At 35.2% G+C, this 20,191-nt stretch overlaps 1 protein-coding gene across 1 annotated transcript in view; it reads right to left on the bottom strand.

Moving 5' to 3' along the window:
- LOC115890875 (methyltransferase-like protein 9) overlaps nt 1–18,129 on the bottom strand; it is a 437,961-nt gene extending 419,832 nt beyond the window's left edge. The window contains exon 1 of the mRNA XM_030911230.1: nt 17,779–18,129. Coding sequence (XP_030767090.1) covers nt 17,779–17,973 — 195 coding nt within the window. The 5' untranslated portion in view covers nt 17,974–18,129. The remainder of the gene's footprint in view (nt 1–17,778) is intronic.
- Nucleotides 18,130–20,191: the final 2,062 nt, after the last annotated feature.

Genomic DNA, 20,191 nt, shown 5'->3' with positions numbered 1-20,191 from the left:
ACTTATCAAAAATTAATATTAAGAAAGGATATAAAGTTTCCAGACACACAAATCTATTTCCAAAATATTGTTTTTTTTCTTGAATTTTAAACTACACCATTTAAAAATCATTTTTACTCAATACGAAAATAAATTACAACCTTCTTAAGGTCAACGCAATAAGCGTCATTAAAAAATAAAAAGGAGTACGGGCTAAGTAAATGACGTCTAGGGCTTGATCTCGCCAAAATTATCATCGATTGTCATTCCCCAGCCGTCTTTGACGCGGTTTTTTTCGATCGTATGGCATTATCTGCATGTTACTTGTCCAAATATGTATATTTGTAAAACACGTAAAATATCAATATCATAGTGAAATTTTAGATTACAGCATCAACCTCCAGAAGGATTTTAAGTCATTTTAAAATCATTTTATGTCGTATGATCCTTATTAGCTTAATAATGGTTCTTACCCCGAAACAAGTATACAAGTATATGTATTTTAAATATTATATATGTTAGTTTTAATAAAGTGGCTAATGGTATATTTCATTGAAATTTATTTGTCTTTTCATCTTCTGATTTGCAAAGATTTGTTAGTCACCTAAATATCAATATAAAAAGTTTATGACTTAAGAATATTTTCTACATTGTTGTGTGTTATTATAGTTATTAATGATACAAGTTCGATAACGTTTCTACAAATTCTTAGGTTTAGTTACACAAGTTTCATTAAAAAGTTCGTATCGAACGTGTATCATTAAAAATTTAATCTACGATGCGACACGAGGAACGATCCAAAGAGATTTGATTTAATTGAAAATATGAGCGATATCCTCATAAAAATTAAAATTCAAAATTATCAGGTGCCCATATTAAGGTCTGTTCTCAGAAGAATCCCTGACTAGTCAGCACGTTTCTCATTGGTTAAAATGCGTAGAAACCTGATTGTTAGTCTGGTTTCTACACATTTCAACCAATAAGAAACGCGCTGACTAGTCAGGGATTCTTCTGAGAACAGACCTTTAGTCGACGCCGTGGTAACCGTGCTTGTTAATTATTTCCATTTTGACTTTGACAACTCAATTATTGATGTTCAATTTTGTGTTAAACGTTCAGTTTTAACAAAAAGCAAAAAATAATATTAACATGGGTGATTCTGATTCTGAAAGTGTCCCTTCGGATATTGAAGGCGTTGCGCAAAACGTTGTCGATTCCCTACTTCCCGAAAAATCAAGACAAACGTACGAGCAAACCTATGTAAAATTTGAAGATTGCTATAAAGGGAAAGGAATCAAGAATAGTAGTAACGAAAAGGTTCTCCTGGAATATTTTGAACATCTTTCAAAACATAGGAAGGCTTCATCATTTTGGGTATATTATTCCATGCTACGTTCAGTTATATCAGTAAAGAAAAATACAGATATTAGTAAGTACGTCCATTTAATTGCATTTCTAAAAAGAAAATCGGAAGGATTTCGGTCAAAAAAATCGAGAATTTTAAGAAAATAAGACATAACTCGTTTTTTGTTGGAAGTCGATGATAAAACTTATTTCCTGACAAAAGTTTCATTGATAGTGGGACTTGCGGGAGACTGCCGGCGTATCGAGTTGACAAATCTGCAGCTGCAAAATGTTAAAGATGAAGGACAATGCATTCATGTCATTATTCCATTTACGAAAACAACGATATCAAGAGATTTTGTTATAACGAAACGGAATGTTGAAGGAATAAATATGGTAAAAATGGTTTGAAGATATTTGTTGCTATGGGGCCAAGCAACACAGAGCATACTCGATTTTTTGTGGGGACAGAAATGGAAAATGTATTAAGCAATCCGTTGGCATTAAAGCTTGACTTTCATGATTCTCATCATACAGTCTATAACTGATCATATATGGGGATCTTCCTGTTGTAGGGGGACAGGGTAGTTTCCATCATCCTCTGACAACAACTGGTTATCCTCAGAGGAGTGGACACCTACCTCCTACAAGGGTATACACGGTTGGGGTTTAGTAGTATTCCACGGTTGGGGTTTAGCCCTCCGTGCCCTTCACAGACGAGGAGCTTGTCTCTCGCTGAGGTACCCTTTAGGTGGAGGCTGGAGGATCTGTCTCCATTTTCTCCACCTCTTTAACTTGGTCTCTACTTAGACCTGATACCGGTGTTGTCCCGGATCTACCTACTATAACGGGGATATCTATCTCCCTTTTTCTATTGCCTCCTTTGATTTGAGGTTAATTCCTATTGTGGGGACGTGACCATGGCCTTCCTCTCTCGAGTTGATGACTCGCCAACTCGATGTCCTTACATTGGAGTTCTGGTGATCCTTTTTGGTGATACACCGCAAGGGTTAGTTCGTTCACTTCTACAGAGTCCCGCATAAAGAAGTAAATGGGACGAGAATACAATGGGTTGCCCCTTGGTGTCCAAGGCTGAAATCAGCAGAGGCTAGTCTTCTATCTAGCCACGCAGTTCTTTGTCCTGGTCCTGCCATCGTAGGATTTAGGTTTTTGGTGAGATTGTATCTAGGTCCGGGCGGTTCAGCTAAGAGCCCTCCACACCTTCTGCCCGTGTGATACATCTACAGTCCTTTTATGAACAGTCCTTTTTTGGACAGTCCTTTTTTAGAATAACTTCCTTTTGACTTTTTTTGACCTAAAAAGTCCTTTTTATTCACGTATTATCCCTAAGAAAATTTTCAACAGCAAACAGAAATATTTTTTTGTCCAAATTTAATTAGACATGTTATAGAACTTATAAATACTAATTGTTTCTTGTTTAGAATAGGCAAAATTATTTAGAACTCCCCGTTTAATCTGAAATAGATTGTTTAATATTTACCCATTTTGATCTTTAAAAAAACTTTTCAAAATTTTACGATGTACTTAAACAGCCGTTAAACGGTAGCCTACTAAAATGCCGTTAATAGATATTGTGACGTCGTTCATGTCGGCGGAAAGTAATGCCTAGCTATAAGCATTTTGCAAGAGCACCTGTGGCTCCGTGGCTGAGGCTATCGCTTCGTGAGCGAATGGTCCGTGGTTCAAATCTCACGCCGACCAACACTTTTTTATATTTTTTTTTGCTTATAGCGTGATCTTATTGCAATGGTTTCACTCTTTTTGGTTGGATTGGTTTAGTTATTTGTCGGGTTGGTTAGCGTGGTTATTTGGTGGGGTTGGTTGGTTTTTACTAATTTATATATTTTTTTATATTTTTTATAAGTGTCGAGGTTAGTTGCGTTGGTTAAGTTGGTTATTTGGTGGGGTGGATAGTGTTGGTTAGTCCTTATAAAATTCCGAAATTTCATAAAGCCGTCATGTGCGTCATATCAACGACGTCATACCTATTAACGGCATTTTAGTAAGCTACCGTTTAACGGCAGTTTAAGTACAGCCAAAATTTTAAAGAAACAAGTGGTAACGATTTACAATCGGCGCAATCGACAGCTTAACAACCCCCCCCCCCTCGCGAGTTTTATAGTACAATGTCCTTTTTTTACTTTTCAAAAAGGTGGCAACCTTACCACAGACAGTAAAGGGTGCCTGGTATGACGGACACGGTAGTCTCATCTGGCTATACCGTGCTGGCAACTGTTACTTTTGGGTCGGTATTTACGTGTGTGGAAGTAAATCGCATAGGGATTTCCAATCGCATTTTCATTAGATATGTTTCTGAGCATCTGAAATGGAATTATAAGAATATCGTTAGGGTGTCCATTTTTTTATAACGAGAAAACGTCAGTAATCGCGATAATTTAAAAACTCAACTTTTTAACACATAACACGCCATAACTTTAGAACCACTCAGATATTGAAGCTTTTTTTATTTTGAAGATCGGATCATTTACAATATGTTTACGTAAGAAAAATTCGATAAGGTTGTTTTTTCCATTCTAAAATTCTAAACAACCCATCCATTTAGTTTTAGTGCATAGCAGTTTTCAGCAATCGTGTAACTTTTTTATTTATAAAGATTTTTACATACTCTCTGCGAAGAAAGTTTTTGAAAAACTACAATCAATTATTTCTAATGGATTTCGGGATATTGATTTTTGAATTCAGAGTTCTAATAGCGCGACCACTGTCGAACACCAACTCAATTCCACTTATTTTTACCAAAAATGTAAGTGTTTCTAACTGGCACTTAAAAATTTTCAAGCTGTAGGGAAAATTACAACGACTCGTTAATAAATAAAGAAATAAAGTATCACTAGACGTAATTAAATCGTGAAGCTGAACGCATGATGTACACCTTTCCCTAGAACTTTAATTACTGACAGAGAAACTGATTGGGTCAACTGGTCGACTGAGACAAATCTGCTATTATCCCCTTCCACGTGCAACAAGCAATGTGTATAGTTTCTCGGTTTATTTCATACGTTTGGCAACGTGTTTACTGTTCTCTCTTTGTTCAGTACATTATAAACGCATTGTACTCTTCTTACATACGGAAATCTCGACCCAAGACTAACCTTTGCCAGCCCTTAGTATACGTCTTGGTGCAATTTCCCGGCCACGACACGACAGCCAGGGACGAGACAGTGAGATGCTCCTTAGACCCAGCCAAAGTGTCAGATCACCCCTAGTTCCCACTAGCTAGCATCTGACTAGGAGCTTCCCCAACAACAAGGTCTCGCATCTCTTAGAGGCAGAACTATCACTGATATTTCTGTACAAGAATTCCGTTAAAATATAAATAATTTCTTCTCCATAACGTTATAAACGACAATCGACCAGGTTTGACCTCCCCTTCGCATTCTAATCGCATGTCGCAGAGAAATTTTGACTGGGAGAAGACCGAAATAAAATATTCAAGCGGCAAACAACGATTCATTATTCAACGCTGCTACGTTAATAAAGGTTTTACGGGAGACACACGTAAAAGGAAAATTGGGGATAATTGGGATAATTTCCAATTGTGGTTTATTAATAATGCGTATATAGTTTCGTGGAATATTTCCTTTTGAGTTGAGACAATATTTTTTGGAAACTAAGTAATATAGAAACGAGCTTAAGAAATTGAAAAAAAGTGAAAAATAGAGTAAGTGAGAGAAAATCAAATATTTAATACCAAGTTTAATAACAAATATTAGGTGTGAAAACTATGAAATGAAACACAAAAAAAACAGGGATGATCATGAAAAATAAAAAGGCTTTTTTAATCTAATCTATACTAATATATAAAATCCTTAAGTGACTGACATACTGATTAATCACGATCCTGCTCAACGTAAGAAGCTCAATTTTGGCATACAGGTTGATTCTAGGGTGTAGAGGTTCGATAAGAAGGGATTTTTCGAAATTCCAGTTCCAAGAGGGTGAAACCACCCCTCAAATATTACAATATTTTTTATTTAAAAAACGGTCAAGTTTCCGAAAAAAACGCTTAAACACGTATATTTTATCTTGTTTTTTTACATATTTTAAGATTTTTTAAAAATGTATACAGGGTGTTTCGAAAAATCTGGTCATTGATTAATCACGATCCTGCTTCAAGCGCTTGACGTAAAAAGCTGATTTTTGGAAAACAGATTGACTTTAGGGTGTAGAGGTTCAATAAGAAGGGATTTTTCGAAACTCCAATTCTAAGGGGGTGAAACTATCCCCCAAATATTAAAATATTTTTTATTTAAAAACCGGTGAGTTTTTCGGAAAAACTCTTAAACACGTATATTTTATTTTGTTGTTTTACATATTTTCAGATTTTTTATAAATTTATACAGGGTGTTTCAGAAAATATGATCATTGGTTAATCACGATTCTGCTTAAACTGCTTGATGTTTAAATCTGATTTTTAGCAAACGGATTGACTGTGGGGTGTAGAGGTTCGATAAGGAGGGGTTTCTCGAATCTCAAATTCCAAGAGGGTGAAAACGCCCCTCCAATATTACAATATTTATTATTTAAAAAACGGTTAGTCTTTTGGGAAAACGCTTGGACAAGCATAATTTATTTGGTTTTTTTACATATTTTGAAATTTTTTAAAAAATCATACAGGGTGTTCCAAAAAGTTGGATAATTTCTTAACCACGATTCTACTTAAACTGCTTGACGTAAAAAGCTTATTTTTGGCAAACGGATTTTTCCCAAGTCAAATTTCAACGAGATGTTATACTACCCCTCAAATATTACCAAGTTATATAATAATATCGCCATATTGTTTTTTTTCATGCTGACATAAATGTGAGAAAATTTTATCCAGTTTGTATGTTAATGGAAATTCTTGCTTTGCTTTAGCGTCACTATTACAAATAATTAATTCGACGCGAACGAAGTCGCTGGTACACGCTAGTCTAATATAAATAAATGTATTGGTCAGTTATCTGTAGACGTTAGTAATGTATGGATATCGCTTCAGTCAAAGCTGTAGTGAGTCTACAGTAGAGGTTAGGTTAGGTTCAGGAACTCGTTCAAATAAATGATTCGTTCAATTTTTGCCCACCTCTACTTTAGAGCATGTTGACGTTAATAGCATATTCACGTTAATATTTCATTAAAATTACGTTAATAGCATATTCACGTTAATATTTTTGTTAAAATAATATTACCGACTATAAACCATTAAATGTCGGACTAAATCTATAAATGTGCAAGTAAAGAACTTATTGGTCATCTTAAGGCTCTCTTTGATGTCATGTGGGAAAGCGGAGAGGTACCTCAAGACTTTTGCAACGCGAATATAGTGAATATATTTAAGAACAAAGGAAGTGCATCAGACTGCGGAAATTACCGGGGAATTTCACTATTGGCTATCGGAGGAAAAATTCTTGCAAAAATTATGTCAAACCGCCTGCACCCACATATATAGAAAAAATCCTTCCAGAATCGCAAATGGATTTTCGCACCAACCGTGGCACCGTCGATTCCTTATTTTCTATCCGCCAACTACAGAAAAAAGTAACCAGCAGTCTAAACTATATGTTGCATTTATCGACCTAACGAAAGCCTTCGACTCTGTGAACAGGGATGCACTTTAGGCAATTATGAAAAAGTTCGGAGTGTCCAACAAATATCTTACAGTGTGTAAAAGCCTCCATTACAAGTCAAGAGTGTTGCCCAGCATGGATGACTGAGCGATCCTTTCCTAACAAATACAGGAGTTAGGCAGGGATGTGTCTTAGCGCCTTTCCTATTCAACATATTTATGGCAGCGCTCTCCATTATAGAGGACAGCACACTGCAGGAGAGAGGATTGGGCATTAGATACAGATACGACGGCGGTCTGTTCAACATAAAAAGACTCAGGGCAAAAACACGTACAAAATTCATCACAGAACTTCAATACGCTGATTCAACATTACAACAATTACAATAAATGTCAAACACATATACCTGGGCATACGAGGCTTTGGGCCTTAACCAAAATCATGTGCACTCTCCCGGAAGATCACAACAATGATATAAAAATCGAAGAAGAACTATTGGAATATGTAGCGGAATTCAATGACCTCGGCAGTTTGATTTCGGAAAAGGCGAATATCGACTCTGAAATTCAGCACAGGATTAGCAGCGCCTCAAGAGCATTCTGGAAATTAAAAGACACAGTTTTCTACAATCATGACTTGAGTACAAAAACGAAATTTGCAGTGTACCGAGCAATTATAATCCCCACCATGTTATATGGGAGCGAAACCTGGATGCCGTACCGCCGACACATGAACGCATTAAACAAGTGAGAATACCTGACAACTCTTAAGAATCCGGTGGTTCCATTATGTCTCAAACGTATCGGTCCTTGAAAAAGCTAATTGCGAGAGTATTAAAGTCATGGTTTCAAAAGCTTGCTTAAGATGGACTGGTTACGTATGCAGAATGCAAAAAACCGCATACCAAAATCTCTGCTTTACGGTGAGCTTGTAGAGGGTAAGAGGAGGCCGGGTGGACAACTCAAAAGGTACAAGGACATTTTCCACGAAAACTTAAAGGGGATTAACATGTAGAATGAGTGGGAAGAATAAGCAGTTCACAATAGGGCTCAGTGGAGAAGAAGAATTGTAAACTCAGTTAACAGCGACAACCAAAAAGTAAAGAGGCAACAAAACAAGGAGATTTTTGAATGTCCGAAGTGCGGTAGGCAAATAACATCACGTATCGGGCTTTTCAGTCACAGAAAAGCTCATGAAAGAAAACGCCTTGCGTGACATCTTCTGATGCGTGACGAATACTCGTCAGCGAGTAATGGCAGTAGTAAATGTCGAACTAAAAGACGAAATCGCGTTTTTATGCAACTCCAAATAAATACTGTTGGCCTCTGCTCAATATGATAAAAAAAGGACGTCAACGATGGTTATTAAGTTATATTAGGTAATTGTCCGACCAAATTATCGCCGGTAGTGTCAGTTACGATTCGTGTTTTTATGAAACGTAAATTGCGCATGTGATTTGTTAAAAAAGACAAATGGACGAATCGTAGGAGTCGATTCATATATGAGAAATTGAATCGTGTGATTCGGTTCACTAAACAGAATCGTAATGCTCATCACTAGTCTACAGGGTATTTGGTTTGGTTTGGTTTTGCTCAATAGGCATCTAAAGCTAATGGGATTGACGGATAAAGTCATGTGTAGGTTTTGCCAATCTGGAGAAGAAACAACAGAACACATTTTATGCCGGTGCGACAGCTTGGAAAATGTGTGGTTCTCGGTAATAGGAAATCGGTCAGGATTATCCGTTACTCTGCAACTCACTAGACGTTAGTAAATAGTAAATATAGGCAAGTGCAGCCAACGTGTGAACGTATTTACCAGCGCCAAGACCAACTCTCTGATGTGTCTTGGAAAAACTGACAACAGACGGATCGGTCGCCAATGTTTGGGTCAACTCAGCCAATGCCACCCACATGACCAATAGTCCCCTCTACACGTTGGATATAAACAGTGGCCAGCTATATTGGCACACTATCTCACTCCATTATTATTTAATACTGATTAGAATGGTCGACAATAGTATTTGCGCTATTTACTATATTATGTAATTAATTGAGTATCTGTCTCATTATGTAACTGCGGATGTACGTGACTACGTAATACAGCATATTTTTTGGTTAGTTTATTTAATGATATAACCGATAATGTACACACGGCTTTGGGTGCCGATTGTCGTGCACAGAGTCTATAGACTCTGTGATTGTATAAATGAACAAAGAGAAAAGAGCCAGAATTTTCCCAAGCGCATGAAGTTGAGCTCCGGATTAAGTGGATAGGTAATAATTTTCTCTCCCCGACTTACAAGATTGCCATAGCGATTCACTTCTAGACATGTACGTAAATGACGACTAAAATAAACGACCCAAGATTTTCTCTTGCCGACGAGTATTATCGTAGTCGTCTTAAAGAAATTAGAATCAAATAAACTATGTTAAAAATTTTCATGTGTACTACTGAAATGAAGATAATATATCTAAGCTAAATGTAATCTATTACAGTTGTAGTAAAATGAGTAACTAATTGTCGAAAATCCAGATCCAACCCTAGATGCAACATTTTTTTGGAACGTCTACTTATACGGTTTGAAATTTTGATGCAAAATCGGGCAATACTGCTCAGAAGAAATGTACCCACCCATACCCACCCAACTTTTTTCTCTTTTTAATACATTTGAGTTGCCATTAAGCTGTCTACATCACTGTCTTACACGTTAGAATCCTATACACAGTAATAGAATGAGCAGGTCGGTACATTGGCCAACGTGTGAGGGCACATGGCCTATATAACTCCTGAAATGTGAAACAATCATAACTAACCATTTTTTGTCCATTAGGCAAATTTGTTTTATTAGTAAAATACTAATAACTACTTAGTATTATGTAACCGATCACTCAACATCAACATACGTCTGCGTTTTGTTCATTGTTATGTATACTCAATCCTCTTATACGGCTGCGAGACATGGACGATTAAAATGAACACCATGAGACGGTTGGAAACTTTTGGAATGTGGATCTACAGAAGACTCTTGAAAATACCCTGGACAGATCATGTACGCAATGAAGAGGTTTTTGGAAGGCTTAACAAGGAAAGGAAATTACTTGCAAATATAAAAAAAACGAAAGACAGCATACTTGAGCCATGTCATGCGCAATAGTAGAGCAAAGCTTCTGAAGTTGATTATAGAAGGAAAGGTAGAAGGCAGAAGAGGACTTGGGAGATGCAAGCAGTCTTGGTTGCAAAACTTACGGGATTGGCTTGGACTGGACTGAACTCACACGAACTGTTTCGAGCTGCACAGGATAGACAGTGTTTCGCCGCGATTCGATCGCTGATAAATTGATCTCCGGCGGTGTTTACAAAAAATCTAGTAGCGAAACATCGAAAAGTGGTTTTTTGAAGTTTCTTGTGTTGTTACCAATAAAAAAGATTTACAATTTTTTTTGATATCTAAGATTTACAATTTTTTTTACTGATATAAATAATTTTTTAATGAGTTTAATTTTCAGTTAAAAAAATCAAGTCATTTAAATCATAATTTAAATCAGCCTAAACCCTGTTATTTACATCCGTTTTCTGACTGATGATTACAGTTCCCTCCATTTTTCCTTTAAAAATGACAATTTTATATAGTTCTTAATATCAAAATTCTTCACATTTTATAGGGAATTTAAATATAATGTGTAAAATATTTTAAAACAAGAAATCTGCTAAAAATGTCTACGTATAATAAATACATTTGTGTCAGTTGATGTCTTGAAAAACGCCAGTATATTTTGCCACCAGGTTTCTGATTCATTGGCAAAATACCAAGAAAAGAAAGCTGTTCTCTACTAACTCCTTCCTGTATTTCCAGAAGTACCGTATGATCGAAAAAAAGACTGCATCAAGTTGGCTTCGAAATGGCGATCGAGATGACAGCGACCTTCATCTTATAGTCATCGCTGACGCCGTTTTATCATATTCTATCATCATATTGAAAGTACATTTAATCAAGGGTTATTAAAGTTCATAGACACTTCTAAACACCTTTCTTCTCTAAACACTTCTAATGCAAGAATTGCAAAATCAACCAGGGAGTCCAGGAACCCGCTGTATATTTAATTATGAATTCAAATATTTTCTATTTAGGCTATTAATAGACTATATTTTCTATTAGCTAATATTTTCTATTTGGCTTTTGTGCTATTACTTAAGTTTTGCAAAGTCCGGGAATATTCTGAAAGACGACATCCAAAAATACCAGTAAGTAAAATTTACCTATGAAATAAAATGACAGACTCAGTAGTTGGACAGACTATATACAGGGTGAGTTTCCTACGATGTTCTCTATGGGTATCTCGGAAAGTACTGGAGATAGAGAGTCGGTTAAATGAGGAAAGAATTGCAGTTTTGTGGGATCATAAATATGCGCCTTTCAGATTTTTGAAAAAGTGCATGGCTTACTAGATATTTCGAAAAAAACAAATTTCGGCTATTTTGAAAATTGTCCCTAATTCCATTATAATCTATTTTAGACAAAACGTTTTCAGATAAAAGTTGTAGATAATCACATTCTTAATGAGATTGTGTCCTTCGTTGTTTTCTAAAGCCTGTCAGTTTTGACATATGACACAAACATATGTTTTTTTAAATGGAAACCATAGTTGGCTATGACTTCATAAAAAGCGCCATTTTTTAAGCTTTTCAGCGATATAAGCTATAATATGTTTTCTTCAAAAAATGACTGAGTTATAGCCAATTCTATAATTTTTAAACAATTTCACTTAGTTAGCCATGGAAACGAGTTCAATTGCCGTTGCTCTCAGAAATGTGAAGCTGTCACATCCAAACTTTGTAAATTAAAATATACAAAAATTGTAAATATGAAATTATTATTAATATTTTTGAAATGAAGAAAAGCGTGTAGATACTCGCGCATAAATAGAGTGGTTCCAACATGACTTTCATTATGACCCCCCCCCCCCTAAAATGGAAGACACGTTAAACATTATTTATATCATAATTATTTAGACTCAGGGATAGAAAGAGGTGGACCAATTGCATGGGCCTCGATCACCTGACCTATCCATTTTAGATTTTTTATGCGGTATGGTTAACGAGAAGGTTTACAAAAAACCTTATGAATTAAGAGAGGCACTCGAAGTGGCGGTACGAGAGAAGTTTAATTAAGTGGACCGGTCCTTCTGTGAGAATAGGTAGTAATTCAGTTTTAAAAAGATGCAACTAAAAACAATAGCGGATTTTTTGAACATTTTCTAAAATAACTTGAAATGTATGTAGTGATATTATTTTTTTAAGTTTTAGTTCGTGTAATGTAAATTGTAAAGAACCGTTTAATAAGATATTCTGACATTTATAAGTTATAAATCATAATAGAATAAGAATACCATGCAATCTAAGTGAAATTAGTCAAGAAAGAAAAAAATTGGCTATAACTAATTTAATTTTTTAATTGGCCTACTCTGAGAGAGAACCCAGCTGCTTTCCGACCGAACCACTCGTGCATTGACCATATTAACACATTGCGCATTATCATAGAGCAGTCAATAGAATTTAGGTCACCTTTATTCTTATTATTCATAGATTTCGTCAAAGCTTTTGACAGTATTCCCCATGCGATGGTATGGAAAACTCTAAAACAGTGATTCCCAAAGTGGTCCAGGTGGACCCCCAGGGGTCCACGGGAGACTTGCTGGAGGTCTACGTAGGCGTGTAATGGGGGTCCACGAAAATTTATCTGCTTTTGATAGTAAAGAGCAAAAATGTAAGCATAGTTTTTATAAGGGCCTACCTACATTGTTTTAAGTACCTATCTAAGCAGATAATATTTTAATAAGGCAAGCGACTGTTACTTGTCCAAACTTGCGTATTCGATATTACGTACAATTTCGTGTACAGACTTGCAAAGCGCTATCCGCCCGACAATGCTTAATGCTTGTTCAGACATGAACTTGATCACCACTATAAATACTTGATGCCAAAGGCAAACGCATTCATTTGTTTCCGGAATTTCGAAAAAAAGGCGGAATTTGGAAAAAAGTTGTGAGAAAATTTATATCTGTGTTTGCTAGTGCCGGAGAAAAGTAAGTAACCTACCTTTTTTTGTTATAGTACTTAAGTATTTTGTTTACGTGTACTAGTCGGTTGATCACAACGGCCTGTATAGATAGGTAACTTAGTAACTTACAGATATTTTAATTGTCCTCTTTCGATTTGAAGACAAACACAGCACGTTTTATTCAATTGTTTTTCACGAGAGAAACACTGCCTCTCTAAAAGGCCGAATAAGCAATATTGCAGAGCAATTAATTTTGTAATTTTTCTTGCAAATAACTACTAATTTTATAAAACAGTAATTTCATAATCATTTTAAATTGGTTTTGAAGTAACTATTTTATCAAAACTATTCCTTTTCGGAAAGAGCGAGCGGTGCGCGGGCGACGGGAAAAGGGCGGGGTTGGACTTCGATGCCAGTTTGTCACGTTTTAACAATGAAGCCGCAGACAAAAAATACGCAAATACACGGAGCGCGTGAACTCATTGATTTAATAAAATGTTAGTTATCGTTTTTATGGACAATTTTGGGATTTCGACTTTTATTTTTTCCTACACAAATATGATCAGTATTCGATACTGAGTACACCAATTTTTATTTATACTATTAAAAATTAGTGGTAAATTATGTACTTTAAAATTGATACCGTTTTGTGAAAACGTCTGTATTTGTCTCAGCGGTTTATTAGTTGGTCCCTTTACAAGCCGTAATTCTATTTCCGCGTGCTGACAAAGGCTGCGGTGTGATACCTATATTCAGAAAAAAAACTTGGTTACTAAAACATTTTTTTTTACAGGTAAGGTAACTGACACGAAACATGGCTACAGCAAAGAAAAAATGTCGACAATATAGTATCGATTATTTGAAATATGGTTTTGTTCCATCAGAGGCAGACAAACAATTGCCCATGTGCCTATTATGCAACAAAGTTTTGAGCAATGACTCTATGAAACCATCAAAGCTCGAAGATCATCTAAAAAGGTGTCATACTGATAAAATAGGTAAAGATTTAAAATATTTTCAAACATTGAAAGAAAAATATGGAAAGAGACCCACCATGCACAGTATGTTCGCTTCAACATCTCAAAGTAACGATGATGGCTTGCGGGCATCTTACAATATCTCATTACTTATAGCAAAATCTGGAAAACCGCACACTATCGGAGAACAATTAATTTTACCCGCTGTTGAAGAGGTTTTAAAAACTGTTTTGCACAAATCTCCATTTGACGTACTAAAAAGAATTCCATTAAGTAACAATACTGTACAAAGACGCATTGATGAAATGAGCTCTGATATCGAAAGCTTTTTGTGCAATCATCTGCAAAAAACTCATTTTTCTATACAACTGGACGAGTCAACGTTACCCAGTAATGAAGCATTACTATTGGCATATGTCCGATTTATTGTTGAGGAAGAAATTCACGAAGAATTGCTATTTGCCAGAACTTTGGAGACTGACACTAAAGGCGAATCAATATTTAATGTCCTGAGTAATTTTTTTACGGAAAAATCGATCCCATTTACAAACATTATTTCAGTGGCAACAGACGGAGCTCCTGCAATGGTCGGGCGATATCGTGGGTTTATAAGTCATCTCAAAAGAATTATACCAGGACTTACAGCTATTCATTGCGTAATCCACCGACAACATCTTGTGGCAAAACATTTAAGTGACAGGTTGAACCAATCTCTTCATTTTGTAATAAAAGCTGTCAACAAAATCAGAAGCAATGCATTGAATACGCGTTTATTTGCTCAATTGTGCGACGAAAATGATGAAGACTTCCAACGACTGCTCTTACATACTGAAGTACGCTGGTTGTCGAAAGGTGCATGCTTAACGAGATTTTACTCTGTTTTCGATTCCATATTAGAGTTCTTAGAAAGTAGAGATCCAGATTTAAAAGAAAACTTGATCAAATTCAAAGCAGACATTGCGTATTTGACAGATTTGTTTAAAAAATTTAATGATATTAACTTGCAGTTACAAGGGGACAGCCTGAATTTAATAAAAACAAAGGGGATAATTTCGGCTTTTCTTGGGAAATTGAAATTTATGAAGCAAAACATTAGTCGGCGCGAATTCTCTCAATTTCCAAACTTGTCGCAGGTAGAATGTATTGATGAGGATATCCATACCTACAGTCAACATTTAAGTGCTCTGCATGATGACTTCAAAACCAGGTTTGAAGATATACTGACGATGGATATACCACCATGGATCATAAATCCATTTGATGAAACGGAAGTGGCCAATGTTGTATTACAAGAGGAGCTGCTCGAGCTAAGCACTAATGAGGAGCTGAAGGTGAAATTTAGAAAAGGCTACCCAACATTTTGGCTGCAAGCAGAAATACCCGAAAAATATCCTGGACTGTGGGAAATCGCAAGGAAATTTTTAATAGCTTTTCCCTCGTCATACCTTGTCGAAAGGAGTTTTAGTGCGTTACAAACCTCTTAACAAAAAAAAGGAGCAAATTAAACATCACAGAGCGGGGGATTTGCGGTTATTGCTCACAAAAATAAAGCCAAACATTGATCGTTTGCTGACACTCCATCAGATACATCCTTCCCATTAATTAAAATTATGACCTGAACCTATATTACCTTAATATTTTTTCTTGTAATTCTATTCTTTTAATAAATAAAGTGATATAAAATGTACCATTTTTCGTTTTTATTTTACATATCGGAATATAGGGACAGAACTCAGAAGTGACACAATTTTTATTTTTTGGCGACTTTAAGAATGTGGTAGAAATGTAGCAGCAGGGGGTCCACCGAAACCAGTAAAATTTTGAAAGTGGTCCACGAGAAAAATAAGTTTGGGAACTACTGCTCTAAAAGAAAAAGGTGTTCCGGAAAAACTAATTAATATAATCAGGAAACACAGAATGCAATGTGCTGCACAACGGTAGAACCAGCGACAGTTTTAACTTAGGGACAGGAGTAAAGCAGGGTTGCACATTATCGCCGCTTTTATTTAATATCGTGCTCGACAGCGTTTTGACTAAAGACACAGCAAACATTAGGGGAGTACAATGGACTCTGACATTGCATCTGACGGATCTTGATTATGCTGATGATATCTGTCTCACAACGCAATCCTTCAAAGACATGGAAATGATGCTCAGATGTCTAAAAACAGAAGCAGACAAAGTAGGATTAAGCATAAACATCGACAAAACAAAGTCAATGCGCATTAATACAAACAACAACACTCCAATAGGAATCAAACATGTCGAGAATGTAACAGAGTTTACTTACCTGGGAAGTATTGTAACAGCAAACGGTGGCGCAGACGCGGATATTGTCAGCAGGATCAGGAAGGCGCAGCGAGCCTTTGGCCAACTAAAATCAGTTTGGACCTCCCGTCAACTCTCCATACAAACAAAATTAAGAATATTCAATTCCAACGTCATACCAGTTTTATTATATGGCTGCGAGACATGGAGAGTGACAAAAATATCCATCAACCGTCCACAGGTATTTATCAATCGCTGCTTGCGGAAAATACTTAAAATCTTTTGGCCAGACACCATACGTAACACCGACCTGCTTCATCTTACAAACCAACAAGAAGTAGGCAATGAAATCCGCAAAAGAAAATGGGGTTGGATAGGTCACACTTTGCGGAAACCTGATAGTAATATAGCGAGATCAGCGTTGGAGTGGAATCCCCAAGGAAAAAGAAAGCAAGGATGACCTGCTCAAACATGGAGACGTTCCATACTGGATGAGCTTCAACAAGTAGGGTCAACATGGAAGGAAGCAAAAACAACTGCCAAAAACAGAACCCGATGGAGAGCTTTCACTGAAGCCCTTTGCTCCGCGTAGGAGATATAGGATCCTATAATATAAATAACTAATTTAACTTTTCTAATATGTCTTGAAAACCTTTCCCTAAAAAACGCAACATTCACCGGTCAACGTATCCTCAAAAATGTATGGTCAAGAAAAGTTAAACCAATAATAATCCTACACACTTTTCTTCAGTTGAAAAATTTATACTTACAATTTTTGTTCATTTTAAGTTACAAAGTTTGGATGTGACAGTTTTATATTTCTTAGAGCAACGACGATTGAACTTGTTTCCATGGCTAACTAAGTGAGATTGTTTAAAAATTATAAGAATTAGCTATAACTCAGTAATTTTTCGAAGAAAACATATTATAGCTTATATTGCCGTAAAGCTTAAAAAATGGCGCTTTTTATGAAGTCATGGCCAACTATGGTTTCCATTTAAAAAAAACATATGTTTGTGTCATATGTCAAAAATGACAGGCTTTAGAGAAAAACAGAGGACACAATCTTATTAAGGATGTGATTATCTACAACTTTTATCTGAAAACTTTTTGTCTAAAATAGCTTATAATGGAATTAGGGACAATTTTTAGCCGAAATTTGTTTTTTTCGAAATATCTAGTAGGTAAGCCATGAACTTTCTCAAAAATCTAAAAGGCGCATATTTATGACCCCGCAAAACTGCAATTCTTTCCCCATTTAACCGACTCTCTATCTCTAGTAGTTTCCGAGATACCCATAGAGAACATCGTAGGAAACTCGCCCTGTATAGTAGTTATTTGAATTGGACATTATTTTAGAATTGGGTATACAGTTTTTAAAAAATACACATCCTGTAAATATAATTGTTCCTTCAACCACAACACTACATTACTGCTCGACCAATAATATAAAAATTGAATTATTAAATGTAGCAAAAGTAAACTTAGTTATTAAACCATATACAAATTACCTAGGTACATAACTAAATAAATATTTATTTACAAAATGTTTCTGACTTACCTCGCTCTTATCTAATCGGCTTAAATACTGATCTTGGAGCACTTTCTCATGTAACACCCTAGCCAACGCGCCCCTAGGCCGAAAATTTGTCCAGGGCCCCAAATCATCACATTTTTCCGTTCTAGTCGGTGAGTTTTCCTGATTATTTTCTCGAATATTATCGCGCGAGCCTTGACAAACACTTCCAGCTTCCATTTGGACGAATTTCAGTCGATTTTATTCGCGAAAATCGGATATTTAATGAAGAAACAATCGGTTAAATCTGTATAAGTAAATAAACACTTAAAAATCTGTTAGAAAACAGTAAAAATCTGGTAAATTGTAAACAAAAACAAAGCAAGTTCACTCACCGGTGCGACAATTCTCGTCAGCTGTTCGCAGCGTTGCCAATAATGTAGCCACGTTGAATTAAAGAATATGTAAAGGTATTTTTTAGATCCTTACAAACATTATAATAATAAATATAAAAGCAATAACGATTAGGAAACGTTATTTAGTTTATTATTTTTCAAAGATCGATGCATTTTTTAAATAAAAATACAGTTAAAAAGTATATTTCGGGAAGCAGTAATGCTAATATTACACAGTCGGGCAACGTTGTTCGACGCTACAGCTGATATGCTGGCGCATGATTTGAAACCGTATCTGTGAGTTGCGGGAGAGTTGGCCGGCAGGAATATATTAAACAAGAATAGACAGCCGACAGCACTAGATAGAATGAAGACTGAATTGGAATGGATTTTCTCCATAAAGGGAAAATATAAGTATACTTCCAAAATTAGTGTATATTTATTCGAAAATCATATAAGGAATGTTGATAAAAGTTCAATTTTGTTACAATATTTTGTTTTCTACTATTTTTTCTGCAATATTTTACTACTTGAGGTAAGATAAATAGCATAATATTAACAATGAGAAAAGTCAATACCTACGTAAATATTTCCAAAAAATTTCTATTTAGGATAACAAATGGTACAAAGTTTTACAAATCATCTTCTCAATAGTAGTACGTCTATGAAACATGGTATATTCATTTCATTATTCTTATTACATTACATAAGAAATAAGAAACTGTCGAAAATTAGACAGAAACCATGCCAGAGATATTTGTCTTGGTGCAGCCTGAATGAAAACTTCATTTTTAATACAGAAGTTTTTCACAATTAGGTACTATTTGAATGTGGTGCTCGATTTTTTGTGCAATAAAGGTAAGTCAAATTTTCCAATATTTGTTCTTTAATATGGATCTTTTATTGATCAGGATTGTAAAAAACAAGATTATTCTTACCTACAGTAAACAGTAAATTAATGGTTTCATGGTTGTTCACTAAATTTAATAAATTATTTCAAATCTAGTTTCTAATGGGACTGATTCGATATATAAATGAATACAGGTTGAGTTTTTTGATATCTATAGGTATCTCCGAAACTAGTGAAGAAGATTCAATCAAATGAGGAAAAAATTGCAGTTTTGTGAGGTAAGATTTAAAAATTTGTGGATTACTAGATATAATTTGAAAAATAAAATTCGGTCATTATAAAGTATTCCCGAATTCCGTTAAAATCGATTTTAGACAAAAAGTTTTGAGATAAAAGTTGTAGATAACTAAAGGCTTAATGAGACTGTGTCCCCAGTTTTTTTCTAAAACCTGTTATTTTTGGCATATCAAACTTATTTTTTTAATGGAAACCATAGTAGGTTACGACTTCATAAAAAAACGCCATTTTTAAGCTTTAAGTAATTATAATTATATACGATTAATTCAAAGTTTATGAATTATAGTCAAACTTCTTTAATATTATTTTGCATGACCCGAAAAAAAATAGAAGGATAACCTACAAAAAGAAATAAGATCCCATCAAAAACATAGAATGTAAAAAAATGCCAAGTCTCGCAACACGCTCCGCTATAAAAAGTTGTGAGATCTCATGTAAAACCAAGTCAGTTTATTTTATTTAGTCTCTTTTTAAGCACCTATTCAATAATCTTGTTATAAATTGTTAGTATCAATATATATCATCTTTATTTTTATAATAATTATAATGATAATAATTATAATGACTTGGCACTTCTATAGCAAATAAAAAACTTTATTCTTAGTTGCACCGTTTAGATTTACTTAGTAATCGAAATAGTAGCTTATTCTTTTTTATTCTTTTTTCAAGTTAATACGAACATATTCGTATATAGATCTCACATTTCTCCTATTATGGTGATCAATCGGCCAATTACTGGTTTCTCAATAATGAAGTGAGGTACAAATCAATATGGAACACTTCAGATATCCAATTTAGGAAAATAAACAGCTCAATGACAGTTCTTAAATTTAGAATCTACAAAATATGCGTGCTGTTTTGACATATAGGTACTACAGAAACAAGGGCCGAAACAACAGTAACAAAGATTAGAGAA

Source organism: Sitophilus oryzae, unplaced genomic scaffold (genome assembly GCF_002938485.1).
Source record: "Sitophilus oryzae breed Bouriz unplaced genomic scaffold, Soryzae_2.0 scaffold_935_pilon_pilon, whole genome shotgun sequence".
Classification (NCBI taxonomy): Eukaryota; Metazoa; Arthropoda; class Insecta; order Coleoptera; family Curculionidae; genus Sitophilus; species Sitophilus oryzae.
The sequence above is the reverse complement of the archived record's forward strand: the minus strand, read 5'-3'. Positions and strand labels throughout refer to the sequence as shown.